The sequence below is a fragment of the Emydura macquarii genome, unplaced genomic scaffold (assembly GCF_026122565.2).
Source record: "Emydura macquarii macquarii isolate MOO-44397 ecotype Brisbane River unplaced genomic scaffold, CSIRO-AGI_Emac_v2 contig_2768, whole genome shotgun sequence".
Lineage (NCBI taxonomy): Eukaryota > Metazoa > Chordata > Testudines > Chelidae > Emydura > Emydura macquarii.
Window position 1 is genome coordinate 16,834,463 of NW_027132905.1, and position 24,815 is coordinate 16,859,277.

A 24,815-nucleotide genomic window follows, 5' to 3' on the forward strand; every position below is an offset into this window, starting at 1 on the left:
CCAGAACATAGTAAGCCTAAGGACAGGTTCAGAATCTCAGTTGCCCAACAACGAGAGGGAAAGAGGGTAGATACTAGTTTGAGTGGTAGAGGACTTCGCCAGCTCAGGGGAGTTATTGCAGCACATGCCTAGATGGCTAACTGCACACCTGCTCAAAGGAGGAAGCAGATTAAAGCAAGGATGATTGACCGGTTAAGACCAGGAACATGAAGTTATCCTAACCAATGAGGAAGTTTCTCAGGATAGACTGCCTCCTGGATAGCTGAAGAGAAAGGAGCCAGCCACTGAATCGAGGACATGCTCTTTGGTGTACTTCGTGGTTACAAGCCTCAAAACTGGCCTCTGAATACTTGGCAGCAATATCCCTAAATTTGTTTCAGTCCCTGTTCATGGTGTATCTCAGTTTATAAATTTCAGCTAGGAAAGCGCCCAACTAGTTTAGCACTAGCTTACTCCCTTAGCTCCCTAGCTAAAACAGTCACCATGAGGCAAGAAATAATTCTTGTTAGATCAGGAGTTTCTGCCTGTTTTAACCAACAGTTGGGTTTTACAGAGTAAGAAATAAGGATTTTGGATTTTTACAATTTTTTTTAAATATAGTTTGCACCTGTTCCTTGAGTCCCTCTATGGGGAGAGGTACTTCAGAGGCAGAAACAGTATAGTTTCGGTAGTGAAAAATTCATCATGACTAGCATAAGATAGTGTGGACAGTCAGACCCCTCCTACAGCTGCTCAGGAAAGTGGGTCAGGATCTGAATCTGAGGAGCATCCATGTCATGGAGTTGTGAGTGCATCAACTCTTAGTTAGGTAGTCAGGCCCACTGTCTGAAAGACATCTATCCAATAACTTTATCCTTGAGCAGTGGGATAACTAGATGTCTGCTACTAATGAATACATCACCCTCACCAGCCAGCCAGGGCCCCAACATAGTATGCGTACCAACAGGACATTAAAGTCTTACTCCCCTCATGTGTAAGTTATGGGCTGGGCAGTGGTGACTATGAATATTTGTTTGCATTATTAATTAGGGTAGAATTTCAGAGTAACAAACACCTCAAATAGAGGTTGCTCATAACTCTGAAAACATGGTGGTTCTTTCAAAAGTTTATAACCGAACATTGACTTAATACAGCTTTGAAATTTTACTATTCAGAAGAAAAATGCTGCTTTTAACCATCTTAATCTAAACTAAACAAGCACAGTTCCTTACCTTGTCACATTATTTTTTTAACCCCCCGTCCCCCGCCCTTTTTTTTACAGCAGTTTATGTTGAACAGTACTGTATTTGCTTTGTGTGTGTGTGTGTGTGTGTGTGTCTCTCTCTCTCTCTCTCTCTCTCTCTCTGCAGCTGCCTGATTGCGTACTTCCAATTCTAAACGAGGTGTGTAGTTGATTGGTCAGTTCATAACTCTTGTGTTCTGAGGTTCTACAGTAATGTTTACTATTTGTTTAATACAATTACCTGGTTTGATATGCTGTAAGTCTCAGTGTTACTCCATGGAAGTATCCATATCTGAGGTGGCTAGGTCAAAGTTAGATGGCAGAATTTTTCCTTCAAAGCAGCACCTCTGATACTTCTGCCAGGAAGGAGTGAGGCAGGTGGAGGCACTGCCAAGCGATTGTGTATCAGAACAAGACAAAGAAAACACTCAGCCATGGCTGGAGGTGGTACCCAGAAGAACTCAGGCTAGTCCATCAAACCCATAAGAAGAGTAACAAGTAAGGAGGAGGTAACCGGGTAGGATCGGGCGTTACACAAGCAAAACCCATTAGAACAATATATGTGCCTGCTCCCCCCACAGCTGAAAAAGTTTCACTGATGTATATATAACTGAAAGGTTGCACGCTCTTTACAAGTCGGATGGAAGCCTAGAATGAAATATTGAGAATAATCCTCTTAACTATTCCCACATTATTCTATGTTAATGTTTATGTTCTCTTTGACTGAGTGCTGCTGTTTTTATGCTTGAATTTAGAATTTACATTCCTTCCCCTCCCCAGGGCGCAGTATTGCACAACTGGCTATGTGCATCACATGAGGGTTTGCATCTTCGTCTGATTTATGTGGTACAGGCCCTTCAAACAGAATTTCAGACTAGCTGGAATTTTCTACTTTGGCAGTTCTTATGTAAGAAATAATTTCAAGGTGAATTTTCCATCTGCTATACTGAAGATTCACATGCCAGAAAACCTAACTTTTTAAGCAAATATCTGAGTTTAATATGTAGGTTTTTAAAATTCTCATAATTCAGAATGGTAAATTTAAAGTAATTTCACTTTTAATGCGGTGACCTTTAAGTCCTCTAATGCTTCTTAATGGCAATAAAAAAAAATTGTAAGATTGAAGTTGAAAGATTAGAGAAGCATCAATCAATGCTAATTATTAGGCCTCAAGTTTGATTTCTGTTGATATTTAGCAGTCTACATACATCACTATTCAGTCAAAAATTTTGTAACTACTGTACATTTTAGGTTGAAAAGCTTTTGACCTTTTCACAAGTTACAGGAGACTTTTCTATTAATGTAACGAAAGCAGGGGGGAAATGGACTGGAGCTAAACTTTTTTTAAAAATAGGTAAAGCTAGTAATTCATCTCCCACTGTAAAATTAACAATTATTGGATCTAAATCCAAGGCGAATTTCATCTTGTGAAGTGTTCTTTATGCAAGAAGAACTAAATAAAACTGCTCCCCCTCAACTTTTTGTTCTGGCTGTGGAGCAGTTTACAGAAATTAGAACCAGTCCAAGTTTATCAAGAATAAAATAGGAGAAACATAAAAGGAAGTTGCTTTAGTTGAAAGTAACATGCAGATATTTGCTACCAGTCCTGTGATTGTTAACTCTCATGCAAACATTCACATTTTTGTTTTGTTTCAGAGTTGTAACTAAGTAGAGCTGGCCGGAAAACAGGAAAATAAAAGTTTGATGAAAACTAAATTTTTACAAATTTTCAGTTGTTGAAATTTTAAGACCTCTAACATAGATTAAATAAAACCTTTCACTACCATTATTTTTCTTAACTTTTATTTTTTAACTTGGCAGTTCTAAACTATAGCCATATTACCTTTGATAACATTTTTGGATTAGGATCAATCCTTACGATTTCTAAACAGTTCAGAAAGAATAAAAAAGGAAAACTGCCAAATGAAAAAAATTCCTGGCATTTAAGACACACACATCTGGAATGGCAGGAATTGATCCAAGCAACTCAAGCTTCTAATCCAAGTTACTGCTCCAAGAAAGCAATGGAACACATTTTCTGTGGTCACACTGTTTGGAAGAGCTAGTTTTACCAACAGATAAAATTAAAGTTGGATTGGTAAAGTGAGCACACATGGTGCAGTATCTAATATTCAGGACTTGAATCTTTCAGTTGGATTTCTGTAGAGCACAGGGCTGTAATAGTTCTGTAACATGATTTGAACCACAGAAGACAACTATGTAATAGTATCATGGCACTATGCTGCTTTTAGATAACGGTGCGTAGCACCTTAAAAATGCCAAAGAGAAACAAAGTTGTACAATACTTTGTCCCACCACAGTAAAATTTTGCTATGCAGATGTACCCAAAATAAATTAAACATACAGGCCCCAGTTCCACAGTGAGAGACACGTGGCCAGACCTCCCCACTAACTTCCAGGAATCTCTGCCTAAGTAGATCCCATTGCAAGACTGGGTCCTTAGTATCCAGAATCACATCACGATAGTGCTGAAGTATCATAGCAATAGATGCCAAATTAAAAATTAAGATAGTAGTTTCCAACTGGTCTATTTTAAGAAAAACTTCATCCCCCTTTTCATGCAGTATGGAAGTTGTGAATTTTCTGATCATGAGCAAGACAGGAATTGTTTATTTTTTATTAGCCTGTGACGTGAATCAAGCTTGTTGAATTGGAGACTTTAGTCAAGTAGTGTTCCAGACACACTGATCAGTGGCCTTCTTATTTGGGAAGGGCCTATGAAATTCCACCGTATACCCTGCATAAACATCTATATGTAAACTCTTGTTTATTTATAAAAGATTTTAAAATGTTTCTAAATGACTCTAGTTGTGTTCCTTATTTGCCAGTGTCAAACAAACAAGAGAAGACATAACAGAAAGGTGTAAGATATGAGCAAGAAAAATAGCATTGGGACTTGAGACCATATCTTTCAAGATAAAGGAATGAGTTTATCAGGGAAATCAAAATTATATAAATTCTTAAAGAGTAAGAAAAGGTGACTCATTATGTTGGAGGTCAGCAGCAGACTATGTTAATGAAAGACTAATTCAGCATGGAAATTTGGAAGAAGTTTCCAGCAGGAAGAACAATCAGATAGTGAGTTTACCTGATTAGACAAACTGAAGAGTGCTGAAGTCAAGATCTGATCAGTTGGTGAAATTTCTAATATGGAGTCTTCTCTGTTTGACGGAAGCTGTTGAATTAGATAACACAGAAGGCCCCCTTCCAATGCTATTGTTTGATTCTCTGCAACCGTTTCAAACTTGAAGGCCTTACATAAGACAGCTAATGATACAGTTCTGAGTTATGAAATGGTGACCACTTAAAAATGTTACGTCAGAACACGACTTTCCCTGTATCAGTTTGCAAATGATGCAAACAGTCACAGCAAGCAAGGAAATTAACAAGGCTTTAATTATATTTTTCTTCCCCAGGAGATCTAGAACCTTTTCCCACCTCACTCCTACATATAGGGCAGGCTACAAATGCAAGGTATTAACTCCTACCAGGAAACTGTAGTTTCCCACTACAGTTGTGTGTAAAAACTGTAAATATTAAGGTTGGTCACTTTCATTTGTGCCATTTTGAAGTGTGCTATTTTCCCAGATACAGTCAATAGAGAAAAGTGCTATTGGTGTACAAAAAAAGCGGTGTACACTAGTATTCTTAAGGTCTATTCAGAGACAATGTTCCATGGAGTAAATAATTTGATTCTGCCCATCTCATAAAACCATACCAGAGGAAATGTAAGGTCAATAAATTTCAAGATAACCCTTGTTCAGAAATCATAAAATGGTGCTGTACATATTGTCTTAAGAGTTGTTCTTTTTAGTATGAGAGCATTGTTCACAATCTTTGAAGAAATGTTTGCATTGGTTTTCTGATGCACTGCTTTGGAATAGCTATGGTAAACAGCCAAGGAGATTACACTTTTTCTTAATATCAGTAATTAATCCATTCCTGAGGCAGAACCAGTCACCCATGCTTGAGCGGAGAGACAAGCCTGCTGTTTGTGAGCACCTCTGTTCCAGAACAGGTGTATGTGTACAAATAAAATGAGTTAACTATGAATATACCCAGACTGCCATCACTGGGAATCCATCTTTTAACAGGAAGCCAATTAGCAAGGTCCGAAAACTTGCTACTGCTCGGCTGAAGGGTGATATTCCATTTTGGGTCCATGAATGAATGCAACATTCCCCCTCTCTGTTACTAGGCTTGGAGAAAGTCTCTATTGAACGAACACGCACACACACACAGAGTCTGGAATTCTCTGCTTAATGAAACTAAAGCAATTGCAGATGACAGCTAGTCTAAGAATGCATCATTTCCTTCTTAATGAAACCAAGCACATTTTATTTCAAAAAAAAGATTCCTCATATTTGAAATCAGTTTGTGATATTTTTCCCTCTTCTGGACACCTACCCCACCTCAAATAAAGTACTACTTTGTATCTCTAGCTACAAAAAAAAGTTAGCACGATAATTCAATCAGAATATATGAGCTTTTACCTAGATCCAATTGCTCAAAAGAATGATGCTCTTTTCCTCCCCCAGACATAATAAAATAGGGGCTCTCAAACTTTTTTTTTTGCAGGGACCCCCTATGAAAATATTTCAGGTTGTGACAACCCCCCTCAAAAAGTGATGACCCCCCCCTCCAGGCCATGCCACACTTACCGGCATGCAAGGGGGCTAACAGCTCATGGGCCCCCCTTTATAATCTTGTGACCTCCTGAGGGGTCATGACCCCCAGTTGGAGAACTCCTGTAATAGAACATTGTCACTGTACCTGACCATTCTTATTCAGTTTCCAATGAGACAGAACATGCACAAATGCAGTTTTTTATTTTTAAGAATATAATTAGCTATGGGGGTTCTTGGGAGCAGTTACAATATCATGCTACAGGACTGTGAAGCTCAGTCTCCAGTGAGAACAGACATGGGAATGAGGCACTGTCCTACTCTGAAGACAGTAAACCTTGGAAGTGCTTATGTTGTTACAAATAATCTTAAGTGGGCAAGATAAGAGCAATAGCAAGATGCTCAGTCAGATTTCTTCTTAGATTAGATCTACCTGACCCAACCATCATAAGAAGGGGAGGAAGAGATCAGAGAGAGCTCAAGCAGCTTTTATCTATCCACCGGGCACCAGTTAAAACAGTTAACCTCAACAGCATTTCTTAACTTGTGATGTACTTTGTTCTGAATGCTCACCTTTGTCAAATATGTATCTTTTAATCATAAAAATAAAAGGGCTGAGCATGAGGGACAAAACTGACTTGAGTCTATAATAGCCAATATAGTTGACTTGCTAGATCCAGAAGCTCCAGATGGCACAATGCAGCACATGAAACCAACCTTCAGAATGCATTCGACACTTGCAGTTATATGAAAACAAATATGTATAATTCAGTGTGATACTCACATGCATGCCTTCCAAACTTTGATTCCAGGGGGAAAAAACCTGATCATCCTACTGATATATTTATAACCTCTACTAAAGAAAACATGGAAAGTTCATTTCAACACAAAATATAATTCTGAGTAAGATAAATAGGATAGAATCCTCAAAGTAACCATAATATGATAATCCCATAGGAAGAAAAAAGGCCTTTCAAAATTTTGAGTCCCCTCCTGCCCCGCAAGCCAGCTCTGGAAAGTACATTTAAGCGATTGTTCCTTCTATAAGAAAGAGCCATGAAGAGATTTTAAACTACTGGATTTGGATGCTGATGGATGTAAGAATTATTCATACAATGCCCTCTCTTCTGAAAGAGAGATCTGGGCAACAGCACTGTCAAAGTTTGTGTTAAAAAAAAAGCAGAAAAGATGTCTCGCAAGGAATCACTTCATTTAGATAAGGGCATAAACTCCCCAAATGGGAAATACAATTAATTTGGCTTAAACAGAAAAATTATCCTTTTGTATATTTTATGATTCATGCACCACTCAAGAAAAGTCATCTTCTAAAGTGTATAATGTATAATAGAAAGAGTTTATAAAAAATTAGCGGCTTATTTGGATCTAAAGTACATTAATTCTTAGTATTTCCATATATTATCAAATACTACTACTCATTCTGTCTCTACAAATGCCAAAGTGATGCTATTGCCAGAACAGCTGCAAGATTGCAATTGGCCTTCCCTCTCTCTCTTGCCTGAAGGCATTTAATTCAAAACCAAAGAGAGCGCCTGAGTTATTTCTAAAGACCATGCTTAAGTTTTGACTACAAGGTAGCAATCAAAGTGTTTGGGCACATACAATGAATGTATTTGTCTGTTTCAATTGGGCTAGGAGACCTATGGAATGCTGCTTACATACCATCAGCATGAATGTGTACAATAGGGGACCAGTTTAAAGCATATGAACTTAGCTAATCAAGTAGTGATGTGTACAATACATATCCGATTTTAGAATTGCCATCTTTGACTGTTCTCGATACAGAATTAGTTTTGCATTTGGACAGCAACATGGAGAAGTCTACAATTGAAAGAACCTGAAACAATGAGAACTGAATAGGACACAAGTTACAGAAATAAAATCATTATATAGCGTTGCAAACATTGATAAATCTGATAGTGAGAAGCACATTACAGAACCTACTTTAACTTGACAAATGTTAGAATGTTACTTTCCGAATTTGTAGAAATATGCATTCTTTTGAAGCCCTCCTATAACTTTACTTCACCAAATCTATTCTCTGCTGTGTATTTTATTGAGCCAAACAAGCTAAAGACCTTAGAAATGGCACTCAAATATGCTACAATATTTTACAAAAGTTTTGTTTTAATAGATATTTGACAGCTTGCACTAAAAAAAAAGAAGCAGCTGGTTTTTTTTCCTTGAAAGTGCCAGAGTGCAGCTGGGACCTGCAACTCTATCATTCAATTACCTCTCTAGGATACATAAAAATATATTTAATGAGTTCAATATGCAATACAAAGGAAATGATCTGCTCATTATTACAGTGAGCAGGAAGTTCTGATGATATCTATAAAAGAGCATAGCACCAAATGTTGGAATAAGAAGATTCCATTGTAGTTGAAGACATCTGAAGAAAATGTAGTTATAGCACAAAGACTTAAGTGAGGATGAGAGACGGGGAACATGCAGTAAGGAAGTATTAATAGGAAAAAAGGACGGCATACAAGGACAGAGTAATAGAGATGAACACAAATTAAAGGTCAGGCTAACCTTTGTAGTGACTGACTTGTTAAAGTGGTGGGTCATGATGAGCAAAAGCTCAATAGAGGCCTATTTTTAAAATGTTGAGAGGTATGAGGGACTTAGGGGCCATGATTACTAGAACTGGGAGCTCAACCTAGGGTAGCAGTCAACTATAAAAGAACATATTAATCTTAAAGTAGGCTTTAATGTGTGAGTAGTCATGTCTTAAATCTTTCCATTTCAGCATAGCTGAAAGTGACTTGGCTCTGCATTCACAGTAGAATCTTACTAACACTGGTATTATGGACACTCACTGTAATGGTGAGCAAGACACTGATCCTACAAAGATGAACATGAGTAGTCCCACTGACTTCAATGGTATCCCATTATCAGGCATGCTGCACCAAAATGTTTTTGTTCATTTAGTTTGACATTTGTGATTTAATTATACTTAACTACATACAAGTACATGCACTTAAAAATATTTTGTAAGAATTATGAAGTCTGGTATACCGGATTTATGCAGTTCTCATGTTTTTGCAGAGAAGTATTTTATGAAGAAATAAGGTGTGCGGGTTAGCAATTTTCATGGTAAATTTACCTCCTCACCAGAGGGTCATTATTCAGGAATTCCCAGTTTTCCAAAGTACTCATTTGTTTGTTTAGATATCAAGATGTTGGTGAATCCAAACCAGCTGGCATGATGTGATTCACCCACTGCTGGTACACTCCACTTCATAGGCACTTTCTTTTAAAAGAAACTATATTTACTTACACAGACAACTCAGAGGATGGCAGTTCTGCAGCAAAAAAAAAGTAAAACAAATGCTGTAAAGATTCCCTTTTGAATTTACAGTGCCCTCGGCTCACAGTAAGTGTGCCAGATACTGAGCTTTGGGGTTCTATTTTAAATATACAAAGGTAACAATCTTTCTGTAGGATGCAGTATATTAATTTATAATGGTGCCTGTACTGCTATACCCTGATCCGGACACAACTTTACCCCTGAGAGTATTCTCAGAGGATAGGCACTTCCTTACTGTATAAAGATGAAAAAAGTCTTCCTATTAGTATGTTGGCCAAACTGTCAATTTCTCTATAAATAATAGTTCTAAGCACCAATAATAGTAGATATATCATAGCTCAATGTTCTCCTATTTATTAAGATTGCATGACATCATTCCACGCTATATACAACATATCACAGGCTTTCAACATTTTAACCTCAGATTTTTTGTTTTTCTGATCATTCTTCCACTGAGAGCAGCCCAAGCTCTCCTCTTCACCATTGTTATTTGAAAACCTGCCTTCTCTCACACTTAAAACTGTGGGACACTGGGTGACAATTCACACACATATATACTCTAACTCTTCCATAAAACATTTCCTTTTTACAGAGCAAGCTTTGTATCTAAGTTTTTAAATTTCAGTCTTTGTGTAGAGAATTCTCCGCTCTAACTCCAAAGATAATATCTGCTCCACTACAAAACCTCTCTACTATTGGCTGTGCTCACTGAAAAAAGTTTGCAGAATGAATCCTATATTTAATTATTTGGTACTCATCTTATTATACCAGACAACTTGGGCTAAAACCAGCTTCTTTTATAAACTTTAGTGCACCTATTCCTTTTTTGAAAAAATTCATCTTTTGAGGCAAATACCAAGTACAGAATACATGAATTTCTTTGTTTTTTAAGCTTCATCAAAACGGCTGGTCATATTAGACTTCTGCAAGAGGGAAGGGAAAAAATTACACTTTAACCCTTTAAAAAATTGCAACCATGGCCCTCTGACAGATAACTTTAAAACAGCCATATTTTGAAGTTTTGCTTGTAAGCACTCATTGAGAAGTCAATAATTCTACTCCCAATTCTGGAAAAAAAGAGTTATGAACTGAGTTAGTTACTACACGTGCAGTAGAAAGTTTTGTTCAGTTGGTGGTTGTACTTTGTGTGCAGTTTCTGTGGTAAACAGGCCCTAACTGGCTGTAAGGTCTTAAAACAGTTCTAGTAATTTAATAAATGCACCCTTGTTATCATATGTAATTAGCTGCTTCTGCACATGCCTTCAGAATTTACAATGCCTCTACTTTTCACACTACTCTAAGTTTTCAGGGCATTAGGGTACTTAACTCACTAAGAAAGTAAGGTAGCTTAAAAAATTACAGTCTCTTCTGCATTTGGAGCAGTGCAAGCGTTCATGTTGCCTCAGATAGATTTAAGAAAACTAGGAAATTAAAAGCAAAAACAATTAATGCATCACTCAGTTTGCATAGCCACATCCTTTAGCCATTACTCACTTGAGTAGTACTAGTACCATTGAAGTCAGGAATAGAAGAGGACTAAAGTGAGTAACAGCTGCAGGATCAGGCCTATGGTCAGCAGAAGCCAGGAAATGCAAAGTTAAGGTTCCAACTGCAACATTAAGTGGACCAGATGAGACTTCCTGAATATTTTATTGTATACAGTTCAAGGTAGTCATATATCAAACTACACAGTGCACTGTAAAGTGTATTCCAAAAAAATACAGGTTTTGCACAGCGAAAGAGTTCTTGGAACCTTAACTGTTGCATTTGCCGATTTTTGGTAACTCATGTGAAACTTCAATGAGGGATTGATGCCACTTTTTTGTTGTTGTTGTATTTGAGACACTTTATTGTTCTACTGTTCCAGGCAGAGCATGTAACTTTCCTTTTCTCAGTCTTAGGTTTCAGCCAAATTACATGGAGAGCAGACTGCTCACACTTTCAGGTCTCCAGTTTAAAAGTCTCATTCAACAACCATTCTAGGCAGAAGTATTAGAGTTACTGAATCTAGGTTTTATTCCTTCCTTGTGCTCATGCAATGGGTTATTTCACTCTTTCACTTTAGAATTAGGGTAATTTTGAGGACTGCCTTGTTCACTGAGTTCTTATGTAGAGTGATGTCCTGTGACAATAAATATCCAAGCACTATGAAAATCTGCTGCTGTGGTACAGCCAATTCCACAGAGAATTTAGCTGAACAGCCTCTTTCTCTGCTAACTCCTGACAAGCAGATTCAACCAGTTATGCCAAATGCTTATCGTTATTGTAAGTAGATAAAAATCTTATAGTTTTGGTATACAAAACAAAGATGACTCTAAAAGCCAAATATATGCATAAAGCACCTGTAGCTCTAGTCAGCAGTCTTTCAGCATGTGAAAATTCATAGTTGTGTCCAAAAATGATAAAGTATCAATTAAGACTATATTACAAGCTCAATTCTATTCCTATAATTTAGGGATCTGGAGTTTAGAATCCAATATGGAGTATATTTTAATTAACATTCATTTATGAAATTTAGCATCTCCAAATGTCACTAATCCAACTCCCATCAACAGTACCATACAATTGCTACAACTGGAGAAATGTCAAAATCTTTCAGGTCCTGAATTACATCCCAGCCACTTGCTAGCCAGAAGCAGATAAGAAAGATCCATAGATTTTTAAAGCCAGAAGGAACCATTGTGATTGACTAGCCTGACATCCTGTATAATAAATACAGGCCATAGGATTTCCCTATATTAATTCCTGCTTCAAATTCAATAGCTGTGCTTGAGATTGAATGTTTTTCTAAAATATGTTCTATCTGGATTTTAAAATCTCCAGTGATGGAGAATCCACTACAACTCTTGCTAAATTGTTCCAATAGTTAATTACCCTCATTTAAAAAGTTGTGTCTTATTTCTAGTCTGAATTTATCCAGCTTCAAGTTCCAGACATTTGATCTTGTTCTATCTTTCTCTGCTAGACTAAAAAGCAGTCATCAAATTTCTGTTCCCCATGTAGGTACTTAGACTGTGATCAAGCCACCCTATAACATTTTCTTTGATGAGATAAACAGATTGAGCTCCTTAAGTCTTTCACTACAGGCATGTATTCCAACCCTTTAATCATTCTCAGGGCTCTTGTCTGAACCCTCTCCAATTTATCAACAATCTCCTTGATTTGTGGACACCAGAACTGGACACAGTATTCCAGCAGTGGTCTCACTAGAGCCAAATACAGAGGTAATGTAATGTCCCTACTCCCATTCAATCATTCACTTGTTTACACATCCAGGGATGACATTAGCCCTTTTGGCCTCAGCATTGAACTGGGAGCTCATATTCACCAGATGATCCGCCATGACCCCAAAGTCTTTCAGACTCTCTGGTTCCCAGATTCTATCCTGTAGAAATGGCCTGCATTCTTTGTTCCAAGATGTATAACTTTATATTTGGCCATATTAAAATACATAGTTTGTGCTTAGTTTACCGAGCAATGCAGACTGCTCTGTATCAATGGCTTGTCCTCTTCATTATCTACCAATCCCCTAATTTAAGTCATCTGTAAATTTTTAATCAGAAATTATGAGATTTTCTCCCAAAATCATTGATAAAAATATTAAGCAGAGTAAGGCAAATAACTGATTCCTAGAAGACCCCACTGGAAACACCTATTTGACCATGATACCCGGTTTATAATTACGTTTTGAGACTTATTTAACCAATGATTAATACATTCACTATGTGCCATGCTGATTTTGTATTGTTCTAGTTTCTTAATGAAGCTGTTGTGTGGTACCAACTCAAATGCCTTACAGAAGTGTAAGTATATTACATGAACACTATTACCTTCATCAACAAAATAGTTCTCATCAAAACATGGTATCAAGTTAGTTTGACAAGATTTATTTGCATAAACCCATGTTGATTAGCATTATATTACTTTCCTTTAATTCTTTATTAAAGGAAACCAGTTATCAGTTGCTCTGTTATTTTGCCTTGGATTGATGTCAGGCTGACAGGTCTAGAGTTACCTGGGTCATCCTGTTTTCCCTTTTTAAATACTAGCCTATTAGCTTTCTTCCAGTCCTCTGGAACTTCCCCAGTGTCCCAAGACTTATTAAGAATTAACATGAATGGTCAGAGAGCTCCTCAGCCAGCTCTTTTAAAATTCTGGCATGAAAATTACCTGGCAGGGTGGATAAAAATCAATGATTTTTTTTAAATAAAAAAAACAATTTCAATTGTATTTTTTTTATTTAAATCCGATTTTTTGATTTAAAAAAAAAAATCAATAAAATACTAAATTTCTCTCTCATTTAAAAAATAAAAGTTACAATTAAATCTCATCACAAAAATGCTAAACCTACACTTACAGTCTCAAAAATGAATTAATGGCTCTAGTCTGTCCAGCCTAACTACCAGCTCTTGCTTCTTGAAAGTTCTGGGCTTTCAGTTTATGTTTCTCAGCAGACTAATGTCACATGTGCAAAGAAAGACAGGCTAGATAGGATTGTAGTTGTTCTGTGCTTATATGGTGGTGGAGCTGGGCCAAGCAATGCAGTGGAGTTAGTTAAGACAGTGTCTTAAGACAGAGAGACATTGGTGGAAGGTTGCTAGATACAGTTTATGAGAAGAAACTTGAACAGTGTGCAAGAAATACTGAGGGGAAATTTGCCAGTTTAAGCCTTGATGGGTGGAGCAATGTACACAATGATCCAGTAATATGTGCCTGTGTGACAACAGAAGATGGGGTTGCGTATCTTTCAGAAACAACAGGTACATCGGGAAATGCCCATACAACAGAATACTTAAAAGAAGTGGCAGTGAAAGCTGTAATAAACTGTGAACAAAAATTAAACTGTCACGTGCTCAGTTTTGTCACAGACAATGCTGCAAACATGGCAAAGATGAGAAGATACTCAGAAGAAGAAACGGAAGGATGCTCCTTAACAACATATGGCTGCAATGCCCATTTAAGGCATATTTTAGTCAAAGACTTAAGTATTTCTCCTCCAGGAATAAAAGAAAATGTTGTTGAAGTTGCAAAATACTTCTGTAATAACCATTTTGCTTCAGCTTCACTGAAGAGAGCAGGAGGATCCAAACTAATTCTCCCTCAAGATGTTCGATGGAATTCTGTGGTTGATTGTTTTGAACAAATTTATTAAGAACTGGCCTATTCTCATAAAACTTCATGAAGAAAACTGTGATAAAATAGATGGAAGTATCTCATCCAAAGCATCTAACATTGGATTAAAGAGGAATGTAGAGGATATGCTCAGTACATTGAAGCCTAGATCCATAGCCTTAAACAACCTTCAGAGAAATTGTAGCTGCATTGCTGATGCTGTTGAAATTCAGAAGGCACTTCAAGAGACTGAAGAAAAAGTACCTCACCAGAAAGTTAAACTGCAGGCAATAAAGAAGTGAATGGATGAAGCACTCACTCCACCTCATTTTCTTGAGAACATTCTTGACCCTAGATATAAAGGTAGATGCCTAACTTCTGAAGAAGATACTGCCATGGCATGGGCACCTCAAAAATCACTCCTCAGTTATTCCAGTCATAATAAATTTCAGGGCTGGAGTGGAACCGTTTAAACAGTACACATTTACTAATGAAGTTTTGAACAAAGTCACTCCCCTGAATTGGTGGAAACCATTAGCCAGGCACCTTGAAACAGAGTTTCTTCAGTTGCTAAGCCAACTTTTCACAGCAGCAGCTTCCTTTGCAGGCACAGAGAATATTTTCATCATTTGGTGTTATTCACTCAAAGCTAAGAAATCAACTGGGAGTTAAAATAGCAGGAAAACTCATATTTCTGTTTGTCTATGAATAAAAATAACAGTGGAAATGGGGAAGATGAGAGCTAGTTCTAGAAGTTTTAAGGACAGCAAATGTTTAGTGTTGTGATGACTTGTCTGTTAGAGTTAATAAAATTTGAAAATTAAAAAAAAAAGAGTTTAAGGACAGCCATCAGTCGACAACTCAGGAAACTACTGCAATTGCAAATGTGAAACATTTATGTAACATTTAAGATACAGTTTAATAAATATAAGTGCTATTGTATTTGTGTGTGAGAGATTTAGTTCTTACCATTTCTAATGTACTGCTGCTGCATCTGCAGCTTGACACAGGTAGTGAGTATTATGTACTATTTCCTAAATGAATAAAAATCAAGTTATCTAAACATTACACAAAGTATACCCTCTTAGATGTTGTAAAATGCTGTATTGAGTTATAAATTAACATGTTGTAGTGATCAGATTTACACCATTGTTTAAGAAATATGTGAAGAAGTAAGTGGGAAACTTGATTTAAATCGATGATTTTCTCTTGGTGATTTAAATTAATCCACCCTGTTACCTGGACCTGTTGATTTTAAAATATCTAACTTTAGTAGCTGCTGTTTAGCAGTATTAGAAAGTATTTCATCATCATATGATATGAGTACATAATTTGCTTACCCTCCAGATGAGGGTGGATCAAGAGTTCTTTCAAATATACACATCTTACTAGTATGTATCTGCTAAATGTGAAGACCCTCCTGAAAGCCTTTGGGCGTGGGGAGACAGCTCCCTTCCATCACAAACATTCCTCCCTTCCACCAAAAAGGAAAGATCTTCCCACTCTTTGAAGGGAATCTCAGTCACTTGGCACCTTACCCAGCCTCTTTTAGGGGTCCCCTGCTGCTGTTTTAAATATTAGCAGAGAAACCAACCACTTTGTCCAATTTCACTCTGAGTAATGCTTGGAAAAGCTTTGAAGAACAAAAGAGTATTGGGAGTTGCCTCTGTACCCCATAATAGAGATTTGCTTGATAAGACAGGTATTAGGCAGTAATGCATGAAGTTTACAGGCCTGACCCTGTAAGATAATAATTTAGCACTTGGCATATGGACATAAGATTTATAAAGCTTTTGCATAAGTAAATTAACCAGAAATGACCTTAAGTCACGAGACAGCATAAAACAGTGATAAGTATGACTAAACTGCTGACCGGTAATCGCAAAATACCTATTAATGCAAGTTTGGGTATTTTAGGATAGTAACATCAGCAGTAGTTCAACTGCAAGACTGCTATAGTAACCAACTAATCTATATGTTAATAAGTTTTAGGTAACTAATATGTTAACCTATGATATGAGAGCATTGCAATATTATTAGGGTGAGGAAATTTCCTCATGTATATTCATAGAGGCCATCAAACCCTATAATAGGGTTAACCATAGCCTAAGCAGTTGGGATCTTTTGGCATACCAAATATAGGATAGACCTTGGTGGATCACAGATTCTAGGTCTCCACAAAGATGTTGAGAGTATATGATTGCTCCAATGCTGGATGTACAGACAATTCTATATTACATTTACCTACTTGTTTGGGTTGGAGCATTTGTGCTATTATTAACTGAGTTAATAAAACTATTGCAAATTCAAGAAAAACTTTTTAAGTGTGAGTGTTGCTCCTGTGGACGCCAGGGTTCCCACGTTAATAGTAATTCTAATAATTCTGGGCCTGATCTCAGGATGAGACCCGGCCAAACCACAGAGTGTTGATTGGGGATTACTAAAGAATCAGTGTAACTAATACACAGCCTACAGATTGATCAGGCAACAACTCACTGCAACAGGAAAGGGTATTGCATCAGGTCATGCTCAAGAAGTTACTTGGTATGTCTACTCTGTCTAAAACCTGCGTCAGCGAGTCTCAAAATCCAGGTCTACAGACGCAGGCTTGCGCAATGGTGCTAAAAAGAGCAGTACAGACATTGCAGCGCAGGTTCTGAAGCCCACTCACCTCCATGGGCTTCAGAGCCTGAGCTGCAACATCTACACTGCTATTTTTAAGCCCACAGTGTGAGCCCAAGTCTACAGACCTGGGCTCTGAGCCTCACAGCGTAGATACAACCATCCTGAATCTGACGAGACAGCAACTTGGGGACATGCAAATTGGTGAACAATTAATGTGTGGCTTTATATAGTTAGGCTTCATAGGTTGTGAAACAGTCATCCTATAAAGTAAAGAAGAGAAAACTTTAGCAGTTACATCAAAAGAGTATAGTTTTAGGGAAGTAGAGATAGTAAATGAAAAACAATTGCCTAAGAACATAACTGACTTTTTATACACAATGTGTGATAATGAGTTCATGAGAGAGATTGGGAGTTCTTTTATACATAAGAGCTCTCAAGTACTTCAATCCTTTGCTTATAAAAAGCAAACACTGCTCAAGAGTAGGGTTTTTAAAATTATTTCCTTTTAAACAAGGACATTAGATCAAAGGAATTTTTGCAACCTTGATTTTAAACTACATTGCCAGGTCAACTGTAACCAACTAGAACCTATTTTCCACTTGCACAAGATCATTTGTGGGAACTGATCCAGCTTACTTCTGAAATCAGATTTTTATTTCTTGGGAAACATTTCACAAGTACTCATACCACCAGCTTCCAACATGCATCATTTCACCTTCCTTAGTGCTCTCTATGTAGGGAAAAGTTATTTTAAAGAATTCCTTTAGGCAGAACGTCCATGTAGTTTTTCTTAGCTCAATTACCTGAGCAAGACTTGAGCTATTAACACTTTACTACGATGTTTGGAGCACTATACTGGTGGAGTTCTCGTTAAACATGTGAGCTGTACTGCAATTTGTGACTCAAAATATTACTCAACATTGCTATCTATGAAGGAAACGTATTTATAGTCTTTGCTGTAATAAACATTTTGAAAATTCAATTCACAGGAACAGAATACCAATTGTGATACTTTCTCTCTATATTTACTATAGTCATAAATCTTTAAAGCACCACTAATGTTTCATTTATAATATTTACTTAATATTCAATGAAGGAGAATTTTGCTACTTGTAGCATTGGAAAACCCAAATAAGAGAGTAATCAAAGATTTATTTATTTCTATATCACTCCAACCAGTAAGTTAACTCAAAGAACTGTTAGGGGGTATGATGCTAAAAAGCAAACGAAAAGAACAGCAACATTAGTTAGTCTGCTTCAATTTACAGAAGAGAGAGGACACCTTACTTCACTTGGTAAAACAAGACTGAAGTGATACAGAAATAACTGTATAAACATAATGTGGCCTATTAGTTTGATAATAGGACATTTATACTCCTCTAGATACACTTCAATAGAAGAATGTTTAAGGCCCGATTTCACACATGCTATGCACAGTAACGGCAAATGCCATTGGTTTCAGCTGGTGTTGTGTGGGTGGCCATTTTGGTGTAAATCTCTGACATATTGACTGTTGTACAATTTCCACAACATTTTTATGACTAAGGTTAAGATTCTATCATGGGTATTTTTAGTAACAGTCGGGGCAGGTTGCAGGCAATGAACAAAAATTCACAGAAGCCGAGACCTGTGCCTGACTGTTACTAAAAATACCCTGGGGAAGAGGGGAAAATAGAGTGGCCCCCGCTAATCAGCTGTGTGGCACTGTCCCTGGGCTGGTCAGCTTATGAGCTGTTCCATGGCAGCCCCAGTGCTGATAGCTGCTCCAGCCCTGGCCCAGAAGTCACAAAGTCACAGAATCTGTGACCAAATTGTATCCTTACCTATGACAGATCTCAAGCTAATTATAAAAAGTGTCAGTTCATGTTAAACTTTTCTTACTACACAGCTTTTAAAAGCAAAACTTTTATACTATATCTTCACAAAATTCACAAAGAAAACAGCATATAGCAAAAAGTATGATAAAAGCCAACAGTACACATCAGCTCTGAATTCAAGATCACCATTACAAAAGTATATCTGGTACAGAGTGTAGAGAATGCTGATGTAAGCACTTTTTTCTTAGATAGCAATACAAAACAAACGTACTACTTACTGGCATGCACTCGTTTAGGGCTTAAAATAAATAGCTAAAACAAGCTATATAATGTAATCTGGAAGTAGAGGACTCTTTGCATGGGTTCTGATATAAAGGGTGTGTACTAAAACACTACTTACCTTTCAGGCACTAGACCTTTTTAAAAAAAACTAAGTTAGCCATGGTTCAACTGAGAGATACAAATCTCTGACTACTCAGTAATGTGAACTCCCATAGCCAGTCTTCAACAGAAACACCATGAAAGCAGTTACTGTCACCTCAAAACAGAAGGGCTTACTACAGTGCTACGCTACCCTCCAATGAAGATGCTTTAAAATTGTCTTTCTATAGTTGGCCAAAGTTTAGACCTAGGGCTGTACTTGGCCTCTAGTGCTTTTGAGCAGCATTAAGCACTGCAGTAAGAAGTTACACTGGGATAGCTGATTGTTTTGAGTGTCAGTTGAGCATACAATCACCCACTTCTATTTGTTCCTGTTGTGACCACAAGTCAGAGACAGAAGGAGAGAAGACAAAAATCAAAACAGAACGACTTTAGTGTTTTGTACCAAAGGAAAAGACAAGAACTCCAAATGGGCAGGCTAGCATCATGTCAGAAAGAGAACAGCAGCAAAGAGACAGCTGCAGCCCAAACACTTAATCTGTAATGACTTGTGGTGCCCATATTTCAAGAAGTTGAATTTCTTGCCTTCTCTTCACTCTATACAAATAACTGTCTTGCTGAACTTTGTAGGCAAAAGAAAGTCAAGACTAACTAACATTGCACAATGCCTAACAGAAAAGATTTTAACAGACTTACCAGAAGAAAATGAAAAGGGAGTTTCAGAGGATAAAAGGTAAAATAAATATCTCGCATAGGAGGATGGGACCCAGATGTAGCCCATTTTGGCAAAAAGAATTCTTCTCGGTATTTATGTAATGCTGAACCAAGCTGAATATAATTTAGTACAGATCTTTATGAAACCTTAAAAGCAGGCACAAAAATGTAAAGCCCTCCATTATTTAATCCCACAGCCACATATTGGAAGACAGCACAACTGAACAGATCAAATGACCTGTAGTATGAAGTGGCTAGGGATCAGAATTTTCTCACCAACCACATTGGCCAGAGTTGTAAAAGCTTACCATGATCTTTGTCAAGGAGAAATTAGAGAACATCAATGATGAGTAATGACTGGGGGGAAAAGAAAAAGGCCTCATGATTTTTATGAAGTGCTGTCCTGATTAGTATACACCAATCATTCTTCTTTTCTTCTTTTGCATCTCTCCTGAAAATCCCCCATTCCACAAAGACGGATTGTGGTAATGACCACATATCACTCTGTTTACCTCTGCTGGTTTTTATGCAGTAAGTATTTTGGAGCAACAATTTTGTTTTATGCTTAGCTTGTTTTTCCCTGTTATAAAGTATTGCATATCACGACAGTACTATAAAAAAGTAGTAATAGTGGAAAAGCTGGAGCTAGCCAGGGAAGACTGTTCCCCTTCCAGTAGGATGGGCACAGCAGTGTCTGTTGATGACCAGACATTTTTGTTAAGAGCCTTCTCCTCCTACTGAAGTCAATGGGAGCAGAAGTGGGCCCCAGGCCTGCACTCCACAATAACGTATCACAAACAAGAGACATGTGCCAATATTTCTGGCCACTTTACTTGTAGACACATACAAATGCCTTAAGGAATTTACCCTGAGGACCAGCAAATATAAACAAAAAACAGATCAGATCTAAAACAAATCAGAAGAGAAAGGAACTGTATTTGATCAAGCCATTTTGGCAACTTTATTTAACAGCAATGGATACATAAAGTGCTAGTGATTGCTAGAAGAACTCATGACAATTTTCTGATTGGAATTACGCTGATTCAATCCAACAAAATTTCATCCATTTCCATGGAGTTGTTACAGATTCAGACTAGTGTAACTGAGATCAAGATCTGGCTCAGAGACCTTCATGGTTAATTAATTTCATCACTAGTAATATTAGTTCATAAAGCAACTCTTCCTTTCTTTAGGAGAAAGTATAAAGCTATGCAACAAACAATTATCAGATCATCATTTCAGGCACTGGCAATGCACTAGTTAACACCAAAGTTTTGGTTCTGAACTATTTTCCTGGAGTTTATGATCTGGCCCTATCCCACGGCAGCAGGCAGAAAGAAAGGTAGTATGCTGTACTAGATCACAGAATCTGAAGTTAGAGACAGAAATGACCTGCTAGATGATTTAGCCCATTCCCCTTCATAACGAAGGGAACAATCCTACATTAATTCTCTAGTGATTTAGCCAGGCCAGTTTCAGAGGTCTCAAGTCATAAGTTCTCTTTAGAAACCAAGAGTCAGATTTTATATCCACCACAATCATTTTATAAAGTTTTAGATCCAAGAGTCAGAGAAGCTGGTCCTTGACAGCTTGACTGGTAAACTATGGTATATTAAAAACATATTTTGAAGCCTTTTCATCTTAACTATATCTACCTATTTAAAAAAATGAGTTCACATTTCAAAGTAGGCTACTATACACACACAGTAGTGAGTAGTTTATGTATTTTCATTCAGTCCCATATAAATCAACCAAAATATCAGACCATTACATGAAAGACTCATAGTGCATATCCTTAGAGCTTGAGCCTGCCCTCCAATATGTGGTTTGGAACTGTGGGCTTCTTGGAAAATCCAGTTGTGCTAACGCACCCATGCACACTAGACTATTTGCCCGAAAATACACAATGATGTATGCTGTGTAACAACAAGCAGAAGCACCTCACCAGCTAAATCTGGAACACTAAGTTTCACCAATTCCATTGAAATTGCCTGCCTCACACTACCATTGAGAGTGTAATGATATGGCATTAAACTCTCTGCTGAAGAATTGTAACAGTTTTACAGATACTGTATCCAATCCACTAGATATCAAAGGTGAGATAAAAGTGAGGAAATTCAGAGTCAAGGCTGTTTCTGCAACCTTGCCTCACCTTATAATGCTTAGGTACTACTGTGGGTCTCTAAACAATGGGTGACATTGCATGGAAGTGCTGAAAAATCCAGGCCAGGTAAATGGCATTAAAAGCTATAAACCAGCTTTTTGTTGTAAATTTTCTTGTTTGGCTTTCAACATGAATATATTTCCCCCCCCCCCCCAAAAAAGAGGAAAAAAAAAACCCCTACTATTCTTTGTTAACTGGTCACAGCTAACTTGGTATTGAAAAATTGGTTAATTTAGTCACTTCCCTCCTAAAGTCTGAAAAAAAGTTGATCTGGAAAGAGCTACCACATTCCCTTTTACTTTAATGGGAGTTGACACACTAAATCCTATTCAGCTTAAAAAAAAAATAGGAGTTTATTCCAGATACACATGATTCAAAGATCTACTGTAATTAGCAGGCAGCTGCTTCAAAAGGTTGTTTTCAGATCTATAATTTTTATATTTTATGCAATACACATAAAACAACAGTGCGGCTAAAAATGCTCCATGGTTTGAATGACCAAACAAAGCAATACATAGTATACCATAAAGAACAATGTTGCAGTGACAGTGAAATGATTCAGATGACCTAATAGGTCATATTTTTATCTTTTTTTCCTAAAAAAATTAAATTTTAAAGTCAAGTACAGAGTCTACATTGTAGAATTGTTCCCTCTCCACCCACCCACCCCCTTTAAATAGGTGTGCAGCTAACAGGACAGATAAAACACTGCTCCAGCACTTAATTTTACTAAAGTGACTATTTTAATACCAATAATTTAAACTGGGGGGAAATGTCCATCTTTTATTGGAAAGCAGAGAACTGCAATGTAATCAGGAGATAATCCCTCCCCCGATAAACTATTTTCTATGTACTGAAGCAAAGGGTTAATCCCCAGACAGAGAACAGAGTTCAGAAATCACTTTGTAGGTTAAAAATCTATGCAAGGTAAATAAAATGCAAGGCACCACTTTGATCAGCCCACTGCTTTTGAGTGCAGCCTGATCTCCACTGAAGGGATACATGTTATCAAGAAGAGTTTTTAGTGTCTGGTATTTGCTTTTCCGGCTAATTACAGCTCTGCCTGGTGTGGAGAGGAAAGTGAACATTTTTGAACGCTGACCAAAATGCTTCCTTTCTATTATTTGTATTTTGTACATATTTTAAAAGCCTCCTTAAGCGCTCTGGGGTGGCCTCTCAGAAAGGCAGGGGAAGGGGGGATTTTTCGGTCCCGCTGGACCACTCCCAAAGCCGTTTTCAACCCTGCAAAGCTGTGCCTCTGCAGGGCATTTTTAAAAGACCCCGCGCGGCTCCTGGGGAGGTGAAGTGCTGAGGCTCGGCAGAGGGAGAGCGCGGCCTGGGCCGGGGGCTAGGGCTGCTCTCTCCCCACGCCCCAGCGCACGGCCCCTGCCTGCTCAAATGCCCCCGTGGCCCGCAGGCAGGCAGCTGACGGCAGCTGACTTCGGGGAAAGTTGCGATGAAGGCGCAGGGGGGCGAGGCTCGCGCAGGGGAGGCACCCCGGGGCTGGGACCGGGGGAGCGGCAGAGCGGGGGAGGGGTACCAGGGCACCTGGCGGAGGACGGGGGGCCGGGCCAAGCCCCCCTTCCTGAACAACGGGGGAGGGGATGGAGGCCCCGGGGAGGGGGCTCGGAGGTACGGTGATACATTGCGAAGCCCCCCGGGCAGAGCCCCGCAGGCCCGAGTTCCGGGGTACCCAGCGGGGTCCCTGTGCCAGAGAACTGGGGACCCCGCGGGCCTCCGCCCGGATCCCGCCCCCTCTCACCTCCGGTGCCGTCCGAGTTCTCGTTGAGGCTGCCCGAGGAGTCGTGATGGGAGCCCACACACCCGCCCATGGGGCCCGCCCGGCCCGGAGACCCGCCGCTCCCAGCCCGAGCTCCGCCACCGGCCGGGCAGGCGCGATGGCTCCGAGAGCCGCCGCCGCCCCCTGTCCCTCCCTCCAGTGCCTGGCCGCCCCGCCCCGCCGCGCCGCGCTGCGCCTAGGCCCGCCTCCGCCTCCGCCTCCGCCCCCCGCGCTGCGCCCGGCCCGCCTCGCCTCAGTCAGAGCCCGCCTGGCCCGCTCAGCGCCCCCTCCCGGGCAGAGCCCAGGGCAGCCCCGCTCAGCGCCCCGGTCCGCCTGGCTAGGGAGCCGGGTGGGCAGCCTGGCACTGCCACCATCATCCCATCCATCCCTGCTTGTACCGCTGGCAGCAGCCTTCGGGCAGTCTGGGATAGCTCCCTAGTGCATAGACATGCATATCCTGCCCCTGATCCAGACCCGGAGTCAGCCTGGGATAACCCCCTGCCCTCACCTGTGTGAGGTGTCCCAGGTAACGCCAGTGCTTAATTTGTGCCAGGGCTGAGCCCCGGCAGCTCTGGGCTTGCCTTGCTGCATCAATTATGAAAGTAAAAATATTGCTGGAGCATGGGCACTCCTTTCATATACCGGGTAACTCCTGCTTCTTGATAGAGACCCTTAGGAGGCAGCCTGAGGTAACCCTCCCATCCCTCATTTCACCTCTTGCCCCCACACTCAGAGATGCAGGCAGCAGCCCAGCGTACCCTCCTTCTGTCACTTAGCATAGTGCCCACAACTAACCCCGCCGCCCAAACTCACCCCCCAGCAGAGGCCTTACTCTTCACTATGACGGTGATTTAATATTTTTTAATTTTTGTGACTATTTGTTATTTGTCCAGCACATAAGTGATTCTTGGCACTTTGCAGACAAAAAAAAAAAAAAAAAAGATGAGGCATGTACAATCTAAGTGTGTGATCCTACAAATGCTCACCCATGTATCTTTGCAAATGCGAGTGGTCCTATTAGTT

General features: G+C 39.1%; 1 protein-coding gene across 1 annotated transcript in view; it reads right to left on the reverse strand.

The window, feature by feature from the left end:
• The window catches only part of UBTD2 (ubiquitin domain containing 2), a 95,161-nt gene extending 71,197 nt beyond the window's left edge, over nucleotides 1-23,964 (reverse strand). Inside the window, exon 1 of the mRNA XM_067566379.1 lies at nucleotides 23,775-23,964. Within this exon, the coding sequence (XP_067422480.1) occupies nucleotides 23,775-23,844 (70 nt within the window). The 5' untranslated portion in view covers nucleotides 23,845-23,964. The remainder of the gene's footprint in view (nucleotides 1-23,774) is intronic.
• Between the last annotated feature and the right edge of the window lie 851 nt (nucleotides 23,965-24,815).